The following is a 19,558-nucleotide window of genomic DNA, read 5'->3' on the forward strand; positions in this document are numbered from 1 at the left end:
TGGTGTCAGGATGACTCAAATATGTTTTTATTTCACACAAAAATACTAACAAATGCCAAAAAACTGGAGTCCCAGAGTGCCAGGCTTTTCTGAGATACTATATTTTATAAAATATTGCATTTTTTCTACTCAATTTGTCACTTTAGTGGTATTTTTTTTTATTAATAAAGGCAAGTGAAAGCACATGCCTTAAATGGTTTGTTCACCCAAAAATGAAAATTCTGTCATGTATTACCAGAGACTATTGAATAAACTAGACGCGTCACTCGTACTGTTTTGAATGGGAGAAAGTTTAACGCGCAATATGGCAGAATAAGTCCCGCCTTCTAAATAAGAGCCAATCGCCGACTGGTAAAGTCATCGCGTCACTGCAGCGGCCGTTAGAAGCACCGGTTTCTATAGAAACAGTCAGACGCGCGCTTCCGAAATGAGGCACAAGAGACGCGCATTTAGGTCTGCGCATGCGCATTAGCTTGATCCAGCATAAAAATACCGGGGGTTTTTTGTCACGATTCGAGCGTTTGGGAAAAAAAATAATGAGACAGTTGTTGTCAGATTTCATTGGTGATTTCAAATATGAAATTTAATTGAAAGCTTGGCAAACAGCTTTGGAGCTGCATGATGCCCAGGATGCCCGAGAGGCGTTTCAAAGATGGTCGCCGAGTGAAATGACTTGTCTTAAAGGGACTTTGGTATTACTCACGTCGTTCCACACCTGTAAGACCTTTGTTCATCTTCAGAACACAAATGAAGATATTTTTTATACATTCTGATGGCTCAGTGAGGCCTGCATTGACAGCAAGATAATTAACACTTTCAGATGCCCAGAAAGCTACTAAAGACGTATTTAAAACAGTTCATGTGACTACAGTGGTTCAACCTTAATGTTGTGAAGCGACAAGAATACTTTTTGTGTGCCAAAAAAAACAAAATAATGACTTTATTCAACAATTTCTAGTGATGGGCGATTTCAAAACACTGCTTCATGAAGCTTCGAAGCTTTACGAATCTTTTGTTTCAAATCAATGGTTCGGAGCGTGAAAGTCATGTGATTTCAGTAAATGAGGCTTCGTTACATCATAAGTGTTTTGAAACGTTTCGAAATTTCAATGTTTCACCACTGGGGGGCGTGACTTTGGCAGTTTGATTCACGCTCCGAACCACTGATTCGAAACAAAAGATTCGTAAAGCTTTGATGAAGCAGTGTTTTGAAATCGCCCATCACTAGATATTGTTGAATAAAGTCGTTATTTTGTTTTTTTGGCACACAAAAAGTATTCTTGTCGCTTCACAACATTAAGGTTGAACCACTATAGTCACAGTGAACCACTGTTGGTGTTACATCAAAGGCAGTACTCCCAGAAACACAATTAACAATGTCATACATGTAAAAACACCCATGAGAACTAGAGCTAACTTCCTCAAATAACAAAATATGAATGAATCGTTTAGTCACTCAACATGTTCATCTTAGTGTAAACAAAACTTTACTGTGGAATGGGGAAGTGGTTTGTTAAAGTTAACCAGATTAGTTTGGGTATGTAAATGGGAAACATGGTCTTGATCCCCTTGAATTAGTTTCCTTAACTTACTGGCAATGTTACAAAAAAATAATTTTAGAGTCATGAATTATTTCAGAAATCTTATCAGTGACGGTCAGATGAAGAGAGCTACGCTGATGTTCCTCTTGCATCCACTAGAGGTCAGTGTAGAAACACACTGTAATCAACTAGAAAACTCAGATTGTGAAGTTTCTCTTTTTTTAGCAGTTAATGTAAATTAAAAATAAAAAACAGAAATCACACTTTTATGATCAAAATGTACATCTATTTGTATTTGTTTGCTATGTTGTTTTTCATTTAATTTACAAGTAACCATTATCCACATTTATTTTTCTTTTGTGTTAAATATGTTAATGTGTCCTACCAAGTTTGTCCTTTTTAAGGTGCTAAATTTATCTTGTTCAGATAGTTTACTCAAACTATTCAAGAAAACAAAGACAATAGATTAGCTGTCGTGATTTATCAGCAATAGTTTCAACAAAACACTTCCCTTTGGTAAAACACTCTAGATAAGAAGTCATAGGCTAAGTGCCTTAAAAATAAATGTAAACATGCAAATGGCATTCAAAGAAAACGAAAGTGTCCTAACACTTTTGGTTTCAGCATCTGTATTGCATAAGTTGTCATAACACATAAGAAATCACATATTTCAAACATTTCTTACAGTGCATTTAAAGCAATCTATGTTTAGCCGCTGTTGTCTTTAAGTCTCGATGTAAATTAAGTATTTATTCCGATAGTTTTTACCAATTACCAATTTTTTACCAGTTTTTGACCAATTTACAATTGTAGTCTTTCTGGACTACATATCCCTATCACCCTCCGCAACAAGTCCCGCCTCCTGCGACATGATTGGCTGGTTGAGCGCTTCCACGCAGTATGTGATTGGACCGCTAAGACGTCGTTCATACAGCCCGCCAACCACAACAAACAAAACGGGTCTTGTCCGTATGGAAGTCTTCACTACAAACCCCATGATTCCCTGCAGTGATTTTCGCAATCTTCCTTTAATCGCATCATCCAGGAGATTCTGGATCGCTCGGATAAAGCTGAAGGATTGAAGCTGATTGTGTTTACATGATTTTTGCCTCTTCCTGAAGGCTGAAGGGCGGAACAGCGATGAAAATGGACTTAAATGCCATCATAGAGAAGATGGAAACGGGCGACCAGGACGCCGCACTGACAGCTTTACAGACCTATAATAAAGAGGTACATCAGATAGGATACATGTAAATCAGGACTGTTATAAGATGATGCATGTCTATGTTCGAGAATAAAGTGTCTGTTTTGTGCCTAGGGAAAGTGTTTATACTAATAATAATATAATATATATAGAAAGAAAGAGAAAGGAGAGAGAGTTTGCTGCGCTGTGACATTTAGATGATACAATAATAGATGCTCAGTTGTGTAAATATTGCATGATCAACAAGGAGCTTCCATGGTCAGATCATGCATTAGGTTTTGTGGGGAATGGGGATGTTATAAATGCAAATGCATGATAATTGTACTAGTATCTGAAATAAAATGAGTGTCATTTATTTTTATAGATGTTTATCTGGAGAATAGAATATTAAAATAAAAGAGAGGAATATAATATTCATATAAGTACCATATGGAGTCAATAAATGGATTTGTTCATGTTGTCAGTTATGTTTTTGTCCTGACAGGCATTCAGAAAGCAATTATATAATTCCTTACAACAGCTTGAAATGAAGCTGATGGTCTCTGATGTTATGGTCAGACTCATACTCTCAACATGGATGTGGACCTTCCCTCAACCCCTTTTAAAAACATTCCTTTCTTGCAATACATTCTCATAATTATTATAAGTATTAACCAATTTGATTCCCAAATATTAACTAAATCTGTCAATTTGGTACTTTCTTTTTGGATCTTATACCTAGAATCATAACAAAAAGACACATAAGAGGCCTTTGAATTCTTAAATGATTCACATAGGAAATGGGTTTGTAGGTAAATGTCAGTCCCTATCTAAAAAGTCATATGAGTTGAAGAACTTTGCATGACGTCGGCTGGATTAGCACTCGAGCAACACAAATAGATTTCTTAGGCTGATCCTGATGCTTCGTGAGCCGGTATCACAGAGGTTCATGCCGTTAAGCGCTCTAATCATGCTTTAGGACAGAATTGATGTGACAGTGATACATATTAAGAGGTTATGAGTTAATATTATTATTATTTAATTTGTTATTGCCTCTGCATTTAGATCTATTTTCTTCATTTTTTTCACTGAATGACATATACAGTAGTGAACCCAAAAACATTAAGTCAGATTTAGTTTCATTGCATTAAAAGTATCAAACTTGCAGTTAATTTTAACCAAGTAGGCCTAAAAGAATTTTTGTTGATGTATGTTAAACAAGTTCACAGAGGTGTTCTAACAGAATGTTTTAATAAAAAAAAATTGTATTAATAATAAATTATATTAATAATAATAATATTGTACAAATAAATAAATATATAAATGCCACTTGGTTGATTTTTAGTTTTTTAAAGGTGCTATATGTAAGATTTTCACTTTAATAAAGCATAAAAATACCCCAATATGTTTGCAGATATTTAGGAAACATGCTAAGTTAACCTACTTGTTTCTCAGAAAAAAAAATGATACAGTCAGATATTCTACTTTGGAATGTGCGTTCCGTGTCGGAATGTTTGTCTTTGTTTTGTTCTGTGCGAAGCCGCATGTTGCCAATTTATCCAATAGTATTTCGACATCACAGGTTGCCAGTTGGCGGTATACACCACGTATTGCAGCCATGGAAACCAGCAAACAAACTGGGTCAGAGAATCACAGATTCTACCCGAACTTTGCATCCATCTAAAAATCTCTATGAACGACAGCATATTAAAACTCAGATAAATCAACTTATCAGCTTACAGTGTGTAAGTCTCCTCAGCTTTCATTGTCAATTGCGCTCCCTTTTGTTGCGTGTCCTCAAGCTGGCCACCCGCGTATTTGAACGAGGGGGCGGGGCAAACAATATTTTGAATTTGGACTGCAGTACCTATTTTGACCACTGGGTGTCATTCCTACATAGAGGTGTTCTAGCAGAATAATGTTTTAATTAGGGCTGTCAAATGATTAATCACGATTAATCACATACAAAATAAAAGTTTGAGTTTGCCTAATATATGTGGGTGTACTGTGTGTAATTATTATGTATATATAAATACAAACACATTCATGTACATATTTGAGAAATATTTACAAGTATATGTATTTATTTATATTTTTATATAATTTATATTATACATAAATACATTTTTTGTACATAAATAACATATTTCTTTTAAATATATACATTAATTTGTGTGTATTTATATATACATATTATTTACACACATTACTCACACATATATTATGCAAACTCAAACTTTTATTTTGTATGCGATTAATCACGATTAATCGTTTGACAGCCCTAGTTTTAATAAAAAATATTGTATTGCAAAAAAATAAATAAATGCTACTTGGTTGGATATTTCGTTTTTTTAAAGGGGCTATATGTGGAATTCAGAACAGAGTGTCTATTTACACTATTTACACTAGCTCCGCCCACCAATGTCTTGTTGGGACACTCAAGTTTTAAAAAGGACACCTAGAATTCAGCGTCTTCAGTGGCGCAGCAATAGTGAGGCTTTTAACGCGATCAACACGCGTTCGATTCTGCCTTTTGCCAGGCTCGCATTTAGTTTCAATAAAAGTGAAAAAATAAACTGCTAAAAGTGGAAATAAATTGCGAACAAGTGTTTAATAATATTCAAAGTGTTTATTGGGTAGGGTTAGGGGAAGGTGTAGGGAGGGTTTTTATTCTCCCAATAAGGCAACATCCATTTAATAATTTTAATAAATATAATCATTTACACTATATTATTGCATCCTGTTAATGTGCAAAATACTGAGGCGCAAATAGTATCTGCCAATATATAGCATCTAATACTCTTATTGCATAGAAAGAACTGATACTTTTACATGGTGTAAATAGAATCTATCACGATTTTTTACCAAGTGTAAATAGCATCTATCGCTAAGAAAATGCTGCTATTTTCACTTAGTGTAAATAACATCTAACTTAGTGCAAATAGCCACTGCCAATTCAGAAACCCTTGTTATTAGTGACACCTGTGGCCATTTAGTGAACTGCAGTCTTACTGCTCGTGCTGGCGAATTTCTTTTTCGTTCTTTGCGGGATAAAAAGAATTTGGAAATAGTTTTGCATCCAAGCTTTAGATATGTCAATTTGTGCTGCGTGCTTTCCTCTCAATAACAAAATAAACACACAACAAAAATGACAGTGGTGAGAAAGCAGCAGTTTAAAGAAGCATCTGATATGTTTTCATGAGCTCACCAGCATCATGTCGACAGATGAGGTAATTAAAATTAGCACAGTACCCGTGTCACTCGTCATAGACATAAACAGAGAGAAGTAGCTCCGGTTACAATGTTCTTCCGCAAGAAAGTTCTGTTTATTAACCGCTAGAACACCAAAAGTTACAGACTTCAGCTTTAACATACAAATCAGTCTACAGCCTTTCATAGGCAACCTAGGAAGTCAGGGAAGGTCTTGTTTTTAAGTTTCGTTACAAGCTGTTCACCCATTGGCAATAAAAAAGTGATTAATACATTAAAATTCTTATATAATAGCCCCTTTAATTTGTTGGCAAACGTTTATTAGGTGCAACTTTGTATTCATGCATAAATGTGTGTATTTGTATTTCACAGTTTTCTGAATGATTTTTTTTTTCTCTTTTAGAAATCACAGTGCTTTTTGTTTACCCCTGGGGAAGAGGAAGACAGAGAGGTAAGCCTTACCCGACATCATTATGCAAACGGTCAGCAATTCAACCCTGAAGAACAAGCATTTTAATGCTTTGTCTAGACATTTTAGATACATTAAAACGTGTTCATTAATATTGCATTGCTAAATGTCTTCATTAATTTGCAATAAATATAAGAAGCTTTTGTGCTTATATCAGATGATATCAAATGAATCATATCTTAAAGCACGGATGTTGTGACGTGTCCTTGCTTTGACTTTATGTGCACTTTTTATGCTTGCCTTTTGTGATAGGATGGACATTTGAAAGAGGTATATGGGTAGCTCATTGTTTTGGACGTAGTATATAGAATTAGCATAGAACCCAAAGCCTATTTCTCATTCCTGATTGGCTAATGCTATATGAATTTGGTGGTTTGAATTTGCTGTATAACAAAGAAGGTTTTATAATTTCACAAGATGTGAACATTCCAAAAATATAAAGAAATACACTTTGGGATTTTGTAACATGACATTGTGTTGAGATGGTTGGAGAATGTTTCATGGGAATCAATGTGGTTCAGAAATTAAATCTGTACTGTCCTATTTCTTTTTTTATTGTCTACACCAGTAATATTTTCCCATTTCTGCACATTGTCGATCGATATGGGTCTTTTAATGGCCAATGTTAATATCAGGACCAGTGGTTCTCAACTGACGGGATATCGCTCACAGGTCTGTTCAGAATAAAATCAATGCTTGATGCACAATAAAATGTTAGTCATATATTCATGCAAAAATATGATAGCTTTTAAAAATAGATTTTTGGTGCAAATTTGACTATTACTACTTTTTATTATTATTAATTTTTAGTGTTAAAGCAAGGTTATTATCATTAACTAAAATTATAAATAAAATAAAAAAAACATGTTAATTGAAATAAGGCTAAAATAAAAAAATTAATTTAAAAACTTTAAAGAATTAGTCCACTTTTAAATAACACTTTTCCTGATAATTTACTTACCCCCATGTCATCCAAGATGTTCATGTCTTTCTTCAGTCGAAAAGAAATTAAAGTTTTTGATGAAAAATTATTCTCCTTATAGTGGACTTCAATGAGCACCAAACAGTTGAAGGTCAAAATTAGTTTCACTGCAGCTTCAAATTGTTCAACACGATCCCAGATGAGGAATAAGGGTCTTATTCAATATGCTAGTTCAATAGTATATAACAATTAGTTCAAACTTTGACCTGTGGAGGGCAGTAATACACTTAGCAGTGTCTACACTGCTGGAATTCTAATAGAGAAGAAGAAGAAGAGAGCTAGTTCAAGATGAGCATTTCTGGTTAAAACTATAATTTTCAATTTTTTTCAGAAAATGAACGATGGTTTCACTAGATAAGACCCTTTTTTCTCATCTGGGATCATGTTGAACAATTTGAAGCTGCACTGAAACTGTAATTTTGACCTTCAACTGTTTGGTGCCCATTGAAGTCCACTATAAGGAGAAAAATCCTGGAATGTTTTCATCAAAAACTTTAATTTCTTTTCGACTGAAGAAAGAAAGACATGAACATCTTGGATGACATGGGGGGTGCGTAAATTATCAGGAAAAGTTTATTTAAAAGTGGACTAATCCTTTAAATGTTGCATTGGCAATATCACGGAATCACGCAAAACAGTAAGTCCAGTAGCAAAAAATACGTATTTTTTATTGTTAGTTTGTTAACTAATGTTAAAAAAGGAAGTGTTACCATTATTTTTAGTGTTCAGTTCTGTGGTCACTCTAGTCATCCTGTTCCCAAACTGCACTTTTGCTGGCCTCGTTTTTGCTTTTGTCTCAAATATGAACTGACATGCAGTACCCTTCATTGCTGTTTTTGACTCTGGTCTCTGACATAAAGGCTGACTCCTGTCATTTTAATCATTGCTTTACAGCAGTCCCATCTGGTGCAATGTAATGCTTTACAAAAAGCACAACTGCAAAAAATTACATTTGCATTTGAGATGTATAAACCAGTGGTTTTCAAACCATATGATGCCAAGCACCTCGAAAGATGATCCCCTTGTAAAAATTAATAAAAAAATTAAATAATTAGCATTTCATCGCATTTTAGCATTTTATATCTAAAATGTGTTTCTAAAAGGGTTTTTTTCTCTGAAATTTTCTGTGGACCCCAGTTTAAAAACCCGTATTATAAACTCTAACACCATAATGCTTCTATATTTGGTTATCACTGTGTGTGGTGGTGTCACAGACGGGTTTCAAACAGATGATCAGATCTGGTTTTGTCCATTACTTGACTGGGTTATGTAAGGACGTGTCACAGTTGGACTCCAATTTGGTAACGAAACTCTACAGTGAGACAGTCGGAGGTCTTGGCAGTGAAGCACAGTCAGGGAGAATTTGAGGAGTTGTCAATCATCCGCCCTTATATATAGCGAGCTGTCCACTGTAACAATAATGAATGATACCTCTCAGGGATTTAAATGGAGTGGTGCAGGGATGACGTCAAAACCCAGAGGACTAATTCGCCACTGGTTCCCTCAAGGTTTTACTATGGGTTTTTAGAATGGGGTTTTTCAATGTATGCACTAAATAAGGTTGTGAAAACACACATTTTGAAGAATTATGTCTAATAAGTAACTAGATGAGAACATTTTCATTATGGGTGTGTGTAATTTTTGTTTTAGAGCAAAACGGCCGAATATTGTCAAGTTATGTTTACCACAGACCTTATTTTACTCAAAAATTTAAAAACCTCATTATAAAACCCCATAGGAAAATCTCGAGGGAAACACTGGCAAATTAGTCTTCCGAGATTTGACAGCATCCCTGCACCACTCTAGTAGAAAAAAACATGATGTTATATTGCTTATTTGAAACATGAATTCAAAGCTGAAAGTTTTTAACCACATTGAATCACATGAAAATAACCATGAGATTTTCTCACATGACCTGTGACAGTGTTTCTCAACTGGTGGGGTGTGACACAAAAATGGGTCATGGGTCTGTTCTGATAAGGTACAGGTATTTAATTTTAATGGATTTTTTAATTAATCTATTTATATGTAATATATTTTATATATTTAATATCTTTTATTTTGTATCTTTTAAAGTTGTAAATTATAATTTCATAAAAAATTTAAATTAAATATAAAATATATACACTACCGTTCAAACATTTGGAGTCAGTAAGATTATTTTTAAAAAATAAATTAATACTTTTATTCAGCAAAAATGCATTAAGTTGACCAAAAGTGACAGTAAAGACATTTATAATGCTGCAAAAGATTTCTATTTCAAATAAATGCTGTTCTTTTGAACGTTCTATTCATCAAAGAATCCTGAAAAAAAAATTATCATAGTTTCCACACAAAAAAAACTGAAAATTCTGAAAATTCCACTGAAAATTCAGCTTTACCATCTCAAGAATAAATTACATTTTCAAAATTTATCAAAATAGAAATCAAATATTTTAAATTTGAAAAAAAAATTGGTGAGCATACTGAGCAAACTATATAGTTATATTCTTTATATTTAATTTTTAAAACGTCATTTTTAAGTAGTAAAAAAATGTAGTTAAACAATTTTGATTCTGGGTTTTGAAGCAAAACCAGTTGAGAACCGCTGGCCCATAAGATGATGGTGTAGATAATTGCCGCCGCTCACAGTATCTCTCTCTCTCGTCTCTCAGCGTCTGGGTGAGTTAGTGTTGGGCTTCCTGGAGAGAGACCTCCAGCCGTCCTGTCAGCTGGCCTGCCTGGAAACCATCCGCATCCTGTCCCGTGACAAGAAGAGCCTGGCTCCCTTCGCCACCCGCCACGCCATGCAGATCCTGATCCGACATGCCGGCCTCGGGCAGGGCGAGGGCGTCACGCCTGAGATCCCGGACCTGGAGGTGATCGTGGAGGCCCTGAAGTGCTTGTGCAACATCGTGTTCAACAGCGAGGCGGCTCAGGAGGCGGGGGCGGAGCTCCAGCTGATCACGGGATTGGCCGAGAGGCTCAAGCAGTGCCGTGAGCCACAGTGGAACCACGACGTGCGATTCTTCGACCTGCGCCTCACGTTTTTGATCACCGCCCTGAGAGTGGACGTGAGAGCCCAGCTGGCACGCGAGCTGAGGGGTGTTAGTCTGCTGTCGGAGGCTCTGGACGCCACGCTCGGCCTCTGCTGGCCTGACATGTACGAGGTGGCCCGTGCGGGCTTTGACGGCTGCTCAGATCTGCCCCCGCTGGGGAGACAGGAGACGGAGCGAGCCATGGAGATCCTGAAGATCCTCTTTAATGTCACCTTTGATTCCAACCGCCGCAAGGTGGACGAGGTGAGACTGTGTTTGCTGTCACATTTAATCGTGTCAGGCAACATTATGTATTTAAACTGTGACGATGCTGCTGTTTCCAAAATTTTAGTGCCCTGATTATATGCAGCAATAAAGAAAAGAACCTGTAAAGAACTTGTTCAGCCATATTTCACACCAAAGTCAAAAGAAAGAATATATATATATATATATATATATATATATATATATATATATATTACACACACATATATATATATGTTGCATTAAAGACAACACTTTGCATTTTATGGCAATACAGTAAAAAATTATTAAATTATTATTAAAAGCTTGGTATTACTTATGTATTACAGTACTACTGGTGTGACGTGTAGCCAATTATGGTGTCCCTAAACTAGTGGGATTATTTAAAATACAAAAGAGACAGTATCAGGATATTCAGGATATTCTCATGAAAACAATGGCACACAAGGCAAAAAATTATATTATAAAATATACTATAACATTTTTCAAAATACATAACATGTACATTGCCATTCAAAAGTTTGCAGTCTGTCACCAAGGTTGCATTTATTTGATCAAAAAGACAGTAAAAATATTACTTATATTATATTACCGATATTACTTATTATGAAATATTATTAAAATTTAAAATAACTATTTTCTGTTTTAATATATTTTGAAATGTAATTTATTCCTGTGATGCATAGCTGAATTTTCAGCATCATTACTCCAGTCTTCAGTGTCACATGATCCTTCAGAAATCATTCTAATATGATGAATTGCTGCTCAAGAAACAGTTTTGCTGCTTAATATTTTTGTGGAAACTGCTACTTTTTGCAGGATTATTTGATAAAAAGTTCAAAAGAACAGCATTTATTTAAAATATAAATCTTTTGTAATATTATAAATGTCTTCTACTTGTGAATGTGTTTTTGCTGAATAGAAATATTCAATTTTTTCAAAAAAAATGTAAAAACACCCAAACTTTTTAACGGTATATTTTATATACATTTTTGTGTTATTGACTGATAACCAATATGATGGCCAATTTTATAAATCTATACTGATTTGCAAAAAAAAAAAAATGCTTCAAGTGAAATCAGTCATCAAAACATTTTAATGTGTAATAGAAAAGATGCTAGTCTAAATCTAGCCATTTTAGACTACCATCTTTAGACTAGCAAAGATGCATATCATATTGAGCTGAGAAAAAAATAAGACGATGTTTCTATCAGGGTTGCCAGGTTTTCACAATAAAACCCACCCGATTGCTACTCAAAACTAGCCCAAAACTAGCTCAATCACGTTTCAGGGGGCTCCCCTGGTAAAATTTGCATTTTTGGCAGGCTTCCCCTAAAAAAAATTTGCATTCCAGGGACTAAATATGATGTTATTTGGGGTCGCTTCAACCCGCGGACATGAAAAACAACCCGCGGCAACAGTGTTAAAGTAGCCCAATTCTGCAGGATAACTGTGGACTTGGCAACACTCGTTTCTATTATTGGCCTATTGAGACTGATGTGACTAATAGGCAATATTGTGCATTCCTTGCTGCAGATTAAAGGCTATTTTATAATGCTTGCCTCTTAATATTGTTATAGGAAAATAAGTTATTTTTAATTTTCTAATTTTCTTATAAACTCACATGGGAATGTCATTTTCATTCTCACATCTTGCTGAATAAGCATTACAAACCCGCAGCAATTAGATCTGTTCTCTCAGTGTAAATAACAGTGTTTAATTAGTGAAGCAGATCTAATGCGGTTTCATGGGACTTGTGTTGTGCTGGTGTGTGTGTGTGTGTGTGTGATGCAGGAAGAAGCAGCCACTTACAGACACCTGGGTGCCATACTGAGACACTGCATCATGAGCACCTCAGAGGGAGAGGAGCGCACGGAGGAGATGCACAGGTGCGCCTGCACACACACACTTGTTGAGTGTCCATGGTTTATGGGGAATTTCCATAGACAATGATTTTTATACTGTACAAACTGTATATTCTATACCCTACGCCTAAACACAATCCTCACAGAAAACTTTTTGCATTTTTACATTTAAAAAAAAAAATTCTGTATGATTTATAAGCTGTTTTCCTCATGGTGACCAAAAAATGTCCAAAAAAAATTGACATTTTATCAGCATAACATAGGATTTACCAGAATGCAGAAAGGTTGCACGGATACAAGTTCTGAATAATGCATTAAAATACAACTGAATCAAGTAAAGTTGTTTGACACAGTGACACACTGGCACAGATTCTCGACCGTGTGTCTTGCTCTGATTAGTAAAGATTGGTAACAAATTAGAGCAGATCCAGGGGGATATCAATTTCAACTAATTAGTCAATTTGTAAAAGGAAACTAAATCTGATGTGAATTTGTATTACAGCCACACGGTGAACCTGCTGGGGAACCTGCCGCTTCCGTGTCTTGACGTCTTACTGATGCCTAAAGTCCAGCAGGGCTCTATCGAGTACATGGGCGTCAACATGGACGCCGTGAAGGTGCTGCTGGAGTTTATGGAGAAAAGACTCGACCGGGTGAGCAGCTGAACAAGTTTATTACTTATCTTTAAAAAGGTTAAAACGCATTAAAAGCAGTTTAACTTTCATCAGCAGATGAGACAAAATAAGTTCATCTGAGCACTTGTTGTCTCACATAAAGATATTTTCTTGGTCATTTGGTGGGTAGCCCCGCCCACAGTGGAATCTCATTGGTCCAAAATCCCACTTAATTACATATTAAACATCATGTTTTTATCTGGCTGTCCTTGTAAATATATAAATTATAAACATATAAATATAAATCTTAGGAGTTATATGGTAATTACATATTTTTGTATATTATTTTAATGAATAAACAAATTAATTAAACTAATTATTTTACTCTGCTTTTTCCTTTTTTCCCTTTCATGTTTCTGATTTTTATTTAGTTAGTTAGTATTTTCCAACATAAACAAAACATTTTGAAATAATAATATTTGTTATAAAATAAATAATGATATTAATAAATTGATTATTAAATAATAAAATAAATGTAATTTTAATTAATAACATATTATACAACTACTATATAACTACTAAGTATATAACCTAGGGGTGGGCGATATACCAGTAGACACGATTAACCAGTAGAAATTTGTCAGCTGGTGGAGATTTTGGACTTTTGTCTCTATATCGCAGTTACGCTCACATGACGTCTCAAAAAGATTATCGTTTGAATGCATTTTTCAGCCTTGCGGTTTAAAAGCAAGTCATTTTAAACCGTTCAAGTGCAATAATCAGCTCAAGAAAACTCATTTCGGTATATGCGAGTGCTGTCTAAGAGAGTGCACACTTCTGAAATGTGTGCACATGAAACCGCTGCTCATACAGCGCATGAGTACTGGACTGAGTTCTTTTTAGCACCTTATTGGGTCAAAATGCCTGTCTTTGCGAGTATCTTTGTAAACACAGTCATTTATGTCTTAAGTGAATGTAAACAGTTGAGAAAGAAAGCTCATGAGTATCAGTATATTAGATCAGTGCATTCTGTCTTAAAGTGACGGCAGCCTAATAAACTGCTGCCGTTTGTGCCATTAATGTTAATCAAACAATCTCACTGCTCTTGACTGAATCACTTTTGTAACTTTAATAAGTATAAATGTATATTTAATTTACACAGTGAAGACTATGCAGTGTTTTTTTTTGTGCATTTGATTACTTTATACAATATGTAGTAGCCTATTTCTATAGGCCTATCTAGTGCTTGAAGTTTTTCAGGTAGGTCAATTTCATTTTCATCTTTGTTCTATTGTAGTTTTTTATCTCTAGTGCTTAAAGTTTTCAGGTAGGTCATTCGTGTCTTTGTTCTATTGTAGTTTTTGTCCTATTGCTTGTAATTATTTTCTTTTGGCTGTTTACATGGCTTCAGTGAGCTCAAGTTTATTTTATTTTTACTATTATGTTAGGCTAGTATTAGATTGTATGTGATTTTGAAATTGGTAATGAGATTTATGACATTTTAATTCATTATTGTGATATATATCATTATTGTGAAATAAAATTATTCATATCATATCATATATCACACACCCATAATCCAACTTTACCTGGACACATACAGTATACGCACATGAAGTAATATGTGTTATTTGGAAAATCTCAACTGCTTGATTGATTAGATTATTGTCACAAAATGTAAACTATATTATCACCCAGTTCTAATCTGATAAATATTATAAATATTAACATCATGATATTCTGTAAAGCTGCTTTGAAACGGTGTGTATTGTGAATAGCACTTTACAAATAAATTTATCCTGACTTGACTAGCGTTTTGCTGTGTCGTACCTGCTTAGGTTGAGGTGAAACACCTGCGATTAAGTTATTTTTGTTCTTTTTTTTTTCTGAGAGCTGCTCTACACCTGTTTGTGCTGGCTGGTTTGTTATTGTTATTGTTTTTGTGCTGGGTGCGATGGGAAATCTTTGAGGGATTTCTAGACCAGGACACAGCTGGAGCTCCAATTTAACTCCTCACCGTCTCAACCTGTTGGTGTTGTATTTCCAGGGAAACAAGCTGAAGGAAACCTTGCTGCCCTCATTAAATCTACTAACAGAGAGCGCTCGCATCCACAGAGAGACCAGGAAGTTTTTACGAATGAAGGTGAGATTGGATGAAGACTTGATTGTGAAATATTGAGATATTTTCATTTTAGTCATGGAGGTGTGTGTTTGTGTGTCTACGCAGGTGCTTCCCCCATTACGAGATGTCAAAAACAGACCTGAGGTCGGTAACGCTTTACGGAACAAGCTAGTGCGTCTAATGACACACATAGACACGGACGTGAAGCACTGTGCAGCTGAGTTCCTGTTTGTGCTGTGCAAGGAGAGTGGTACGTTACATTATCACACTTGTAGTTCGGTTCTCTTGTTTTTTTTGGTCCTGATACATATTTTTACAAGATTTTTTGATAAAGAGAAAGTTCAAAAGAAGATCTTTTTTTTTGTTTTGTAATATTATAAATGTCTTCACTGTCAATTTTGATCAATTTTATGCATCCTTGGTAAATAAAAATATTTATTTCTTTAAAAATCTGAAATTCTGACACCAAACATTTGAATGGTAGTGAATATGTGGATTTATTTAGAAGTTGAAGAGAAATAATAGTCATTAGATCCACTGTGTATCAGTTTCCAGGTTTATCAAGTACACGGGTTACGGTAACGCGGCCGGGCTGCTGGCCGCTCGGGGACTAATGAGAGGCGGCCGAGACCCTGGACATTACTCTGAAGATGAGGACAGCGATACTGAGGAGTACAGAGAGGCAAAACCTCAGTATGTCATTAACACAATTGTCGGATACTAGGGGTGTAATGGTACATGTATTCATCCCGAACCATTATGCTAAGGACGTCACGGTTCGGTGTATACAGTCAGACAACGAATACAGTCAGTCACAGGCGATCAACACTCCAATCCAGAAGGGGGCGCGCTTGGTAATGCAACACTGTTTGTTAACTGCCAGTGCAGAAGAAGAAATACAGATGATCTATGGCTGCGTTCCACTACAAATTTTTATGCCCTTCACTCGCTAACTTCCCTCCGTCTCATGGACTCGGATGTGCGTCATTGCTTACGTTGCATGAGTGCCCTCTATTGCCGGAACTCGTGCATAAGATTTAAATGAAACGCATTTGATCACTTGGAATTCACTATGGAGCTGATTTATTATTTAAACCCCTTTTGTACTTATGAATTTGTTTTATGCAACATTGTATATGCTTATAAGTTGTAGAAAATGTATATATATATAGGTATATAAAATCCTATAGGTATATGAGCTGTTGGAGAAAAATAAAATTGCACAAATGAAACAAAATATCAATAGTATAAACTTTGACTGTGAACATAAGGTAGCTACAAGTATTATGCAATTGAATCTCAACATAATTCATATATTATAGACTATTATGCGATTAATTCTCAAAATAATTAACACGATCTGCTGTGACGTCACAATCAAGTTGAATTGTGGAATAGAAAGCTGCTTGAAGTGTACATCAAAGTAGACTCGCTCTCTCAGTCAAAATCGAAGGGTACGAGGGTCTATCCATATAAACTTCCATCGTCCACTTCACGTAGCGGAACTCACTTAAAAATGGCCGCAGGGATTCCCCCGAGGGGAAGTGCTTAGGAAAGTTTGCGAGTGCATGTCTAAAATTGGAGTGGAACGCAGCCTATGTATAGATATGTTTATGTCTCTCAACCACTGTTTTAACCACGGAAAGACAGCTTGAGAATAATATCTCATGTAGCATTACATTAACCTCAGGCAAGTCATTCAGTGTCCACAGCATGTTAGTTCACTAGAGAAATAAACTCTAGAGGGGAGCATTTCACTAAATATATGCACTATATTAGCTTATATATTCATTATATTTACTTTACCTATTAGTAATTTCTTAATTTTCTAACATATGTTTAAATAAATTTGTCATGAAAACAAGTTATGAGAGTAACTGTGTTAATGATTATATTTAAAAAATGAACTGGAATAGAAAAATAATTGAAAATAATTTAGAATTAGATTACAGCATTAGCTGAGATAGAAAATGTTAATTATAATTGAATTTATTTAAAGTCAGAGACACAATTTGTTCAATAAACCACTGTTTAATAAAAATTTTATGTTTAGTTTTCTCCCCCCTGCTGTGCCAAACCTCTACCGAACATTAACCTGTACCGTTACACCCCTATCGGATACCATAATGGCCACCTGTAAGTTAAAAAAATATATATATTTGTGTTTCTTTATGTTGTACAGTATCAATCCAGTGACTGGCCGTGTGGAGGAGGAGCAGCCCAACCCGATGGAGGGAATGACCGAAGAACAGAAAGAATATGAAGCCATGAAACTGGTCAACATGTTCGACAAACTCTCTAGGTAAAAAATGCGATGTCAGAAAACCCAAAACTTGTTTTCAAAATAGAATGATGATAACTGTAATTTTTCACCAGTTACTGATTAACAAAATTTGTAAACAGTAATATAATCTCTTAGATTACACATTTTTGGTAATGTAATCTGACTACTTTTGGATTACATTTAGATTACTTTTGCGCTAACCCTTATTTGATGTCACATATATTGTAGAATAATCTTGTACTATTTTGACAGATACAAGAAAAATATATATTCTATTCACCAACAAGTGCCTCAACAGATCCTTTTTAAAGTGCAATGTATGGACAGATAATACTTCAAAATACTAACACTAATGTACCTGTTAGTGTTTGTGATAGTAACACTGAATAAAACAAAATCACATCTTATGATTTTAAAAACATATCTACTTAAAATTAAGTAAATTTTGAAAACAGCAACATTACAAAAACAAATATTGAAAAACATGAAATTCACAGCAATATCACTGCTACATCAAATATTTATTTTATTATTATTATATTACTGTTATTTCATATATATATATATTTCATCTATAGTTCATATATATTTCCCCCTCACTGCAGGAAAACTCAAAGAATCATGAACGTATATAAGCAGCAGGTTTATTATGAAAAAAATGAAAAATAGGAGAATCAATGAACTGTGAATAACTTACTGCCATTGTGTAAATAATATGTAATCATGTAATCCATAAAAAAGTAACTGTAGTCTGATTACGAGTATTTTAAAAAGTAGTTTACTCTAATTACAAGTACTTGATTTTTGGAATCTGATTACGTAATCCAGGTTACATGTAATCCGTTACTCCCCAGCTCTGACTGTAAGTAATTGTAAATATGCTTTTCTTTCAGGGAGCAGGTGATCCAGCCAATGAAAATTGGAGCTGATGGTAAAATGACTTCATTGGAACCACAGGAGCTTCATTATTTAGCCCGCCAACAGTTCGGAGAGTCCAATAATTCTGACAGTGACAGCGACACAAACTAATCCGAATTCAATGAGAATGAGTCTCGAGTCTTTTAACAGGACGGATAGGATTGCTTATTTAATTTTAATACAAAAGTTTATGATGAATTATATTAAAGAATTGAGTCTTTTGACACATTAGGATTTAAATGCTTGGTTTTTACTCCCAAGGAAAACATCTGGTGATTTCATTTCATTTGAGGTTTATTGTGTTGGCCTGTTTTTAGGTAATATTTTCCGGACAACGACAGTGAAAACGTGGTTTGTTTGCACAGCGCTAGTTTATTAATATAACAGAATTAATTTAATGGAACTCCAAGTTATTATACATCACGGGAGCACAGATATTATGTGGTCTGAGAACAAAAAAAAAATGTTACACTGGATGATGACAGTGAGGGAGCACTGATATTTATTTATTTATTTATTTATTTGGTTTTAGGATGAACTGAGCAGGGAAATTTTTAAAGTTGATATTTTATGAGGAAAAACAGTTTTTGGTTGTACGCAGGCGCATATAAAGCCTCCCATGATCAACTTTTCTTTTGTTCTTTGTGGTAAAGGGTGGAATTGCTGTATATTGTTAATGGTGGCCTGTGTAGTTACGTATGAAAGACTGAAGAGAATGTTGTATGATTTGTATCACGTTGTGTTAAAAGAAATTTATTGTGAGATGATAATAAAAGAGCTGAATTTGTCATTGTCTCATTTGAAATGTTTTATACACCCACTATTAATGATTCAAATTTATATTGATATTTTTATAATGTTAGTATTATTATTTATATGAAATTATTTATAAATATAAATTAAAATTGACCTTAATATACAATAAATATAATTATATATTATAAATATGCATAAAAATAGCTTATTATATTCTATATAAATATACATATATGTATATAATTATATAAATATATGTATATAATTATAATACATATAGTAATTTATTTATTTATTTTAAAGGGTTAGTTCACCCAAAAATGAAAATTCTGT

The 19,558-nt window shown here is 34.6% G+C and overlaps 1 protein-coding gene across 2 annotated transcripts; it reads left to right on the forward strand.

The window, feature by feature from the left end:
* Nucleotides 1-2,501: 2,501 nt before the first annotated feature.
* On the forward strand, nt 2,502-19,257 carry ric8a (RIC8 guanine nucleotide exchange factor A). 2 transcript variants are annotated; one of them, XM_048159013.1, is made up of 11 exons: nt 2,502-2,771; nt 6,338-6,385; nt 6,656-6,673; nt 10,040-10,666; nt 12,461-12,555; nt 13,034-13,184; nt 15,193-15,288; nt 15,373-15,517; nt 15,816-15,960; nt 17,450-17,569; nt 18,445-19,257. In XM_048159013.1, exons 1-11 carry the CDS (start codon nt 2,682-2,684, stop codon nt 18,578-18,580), a joined length of 1,671 nt encoding a protein of 556 aa, XP_048014970.1. In that variant the 5' UTR covers nt 2,502-2,681; the 3' UTR covers nt 18,581-19,257. The 2 variants fall into 2 exon arrangements, with proteins under 2 accessions (XP_048014970.1, XP_048014971.1); XM_048159014.1 differs by lacking the exon at nt 6,656-6,673 and having other exon boundaries at nt 2,503-2,771.
* The last annotated feature ends 301 nt before the right edge of the window (nt 19,258-19,558 follow it).

The sequence above is a fragment of the Megalobrama amblycephala genome, linkage group LG15 (genome assembly GCF_018812025.1).
Source record: "Megalobrama amblycephala isolate DHTTF-2021 linkage group LG15, ASM1881202v1, whole genome shotgun sequence".
NCBI lineage: Eukaryota > Metazoa > Chordata > Actinopteri > Cypriniformes > Xenocyprididae > Megalobrama > Megalobrama amblycephala.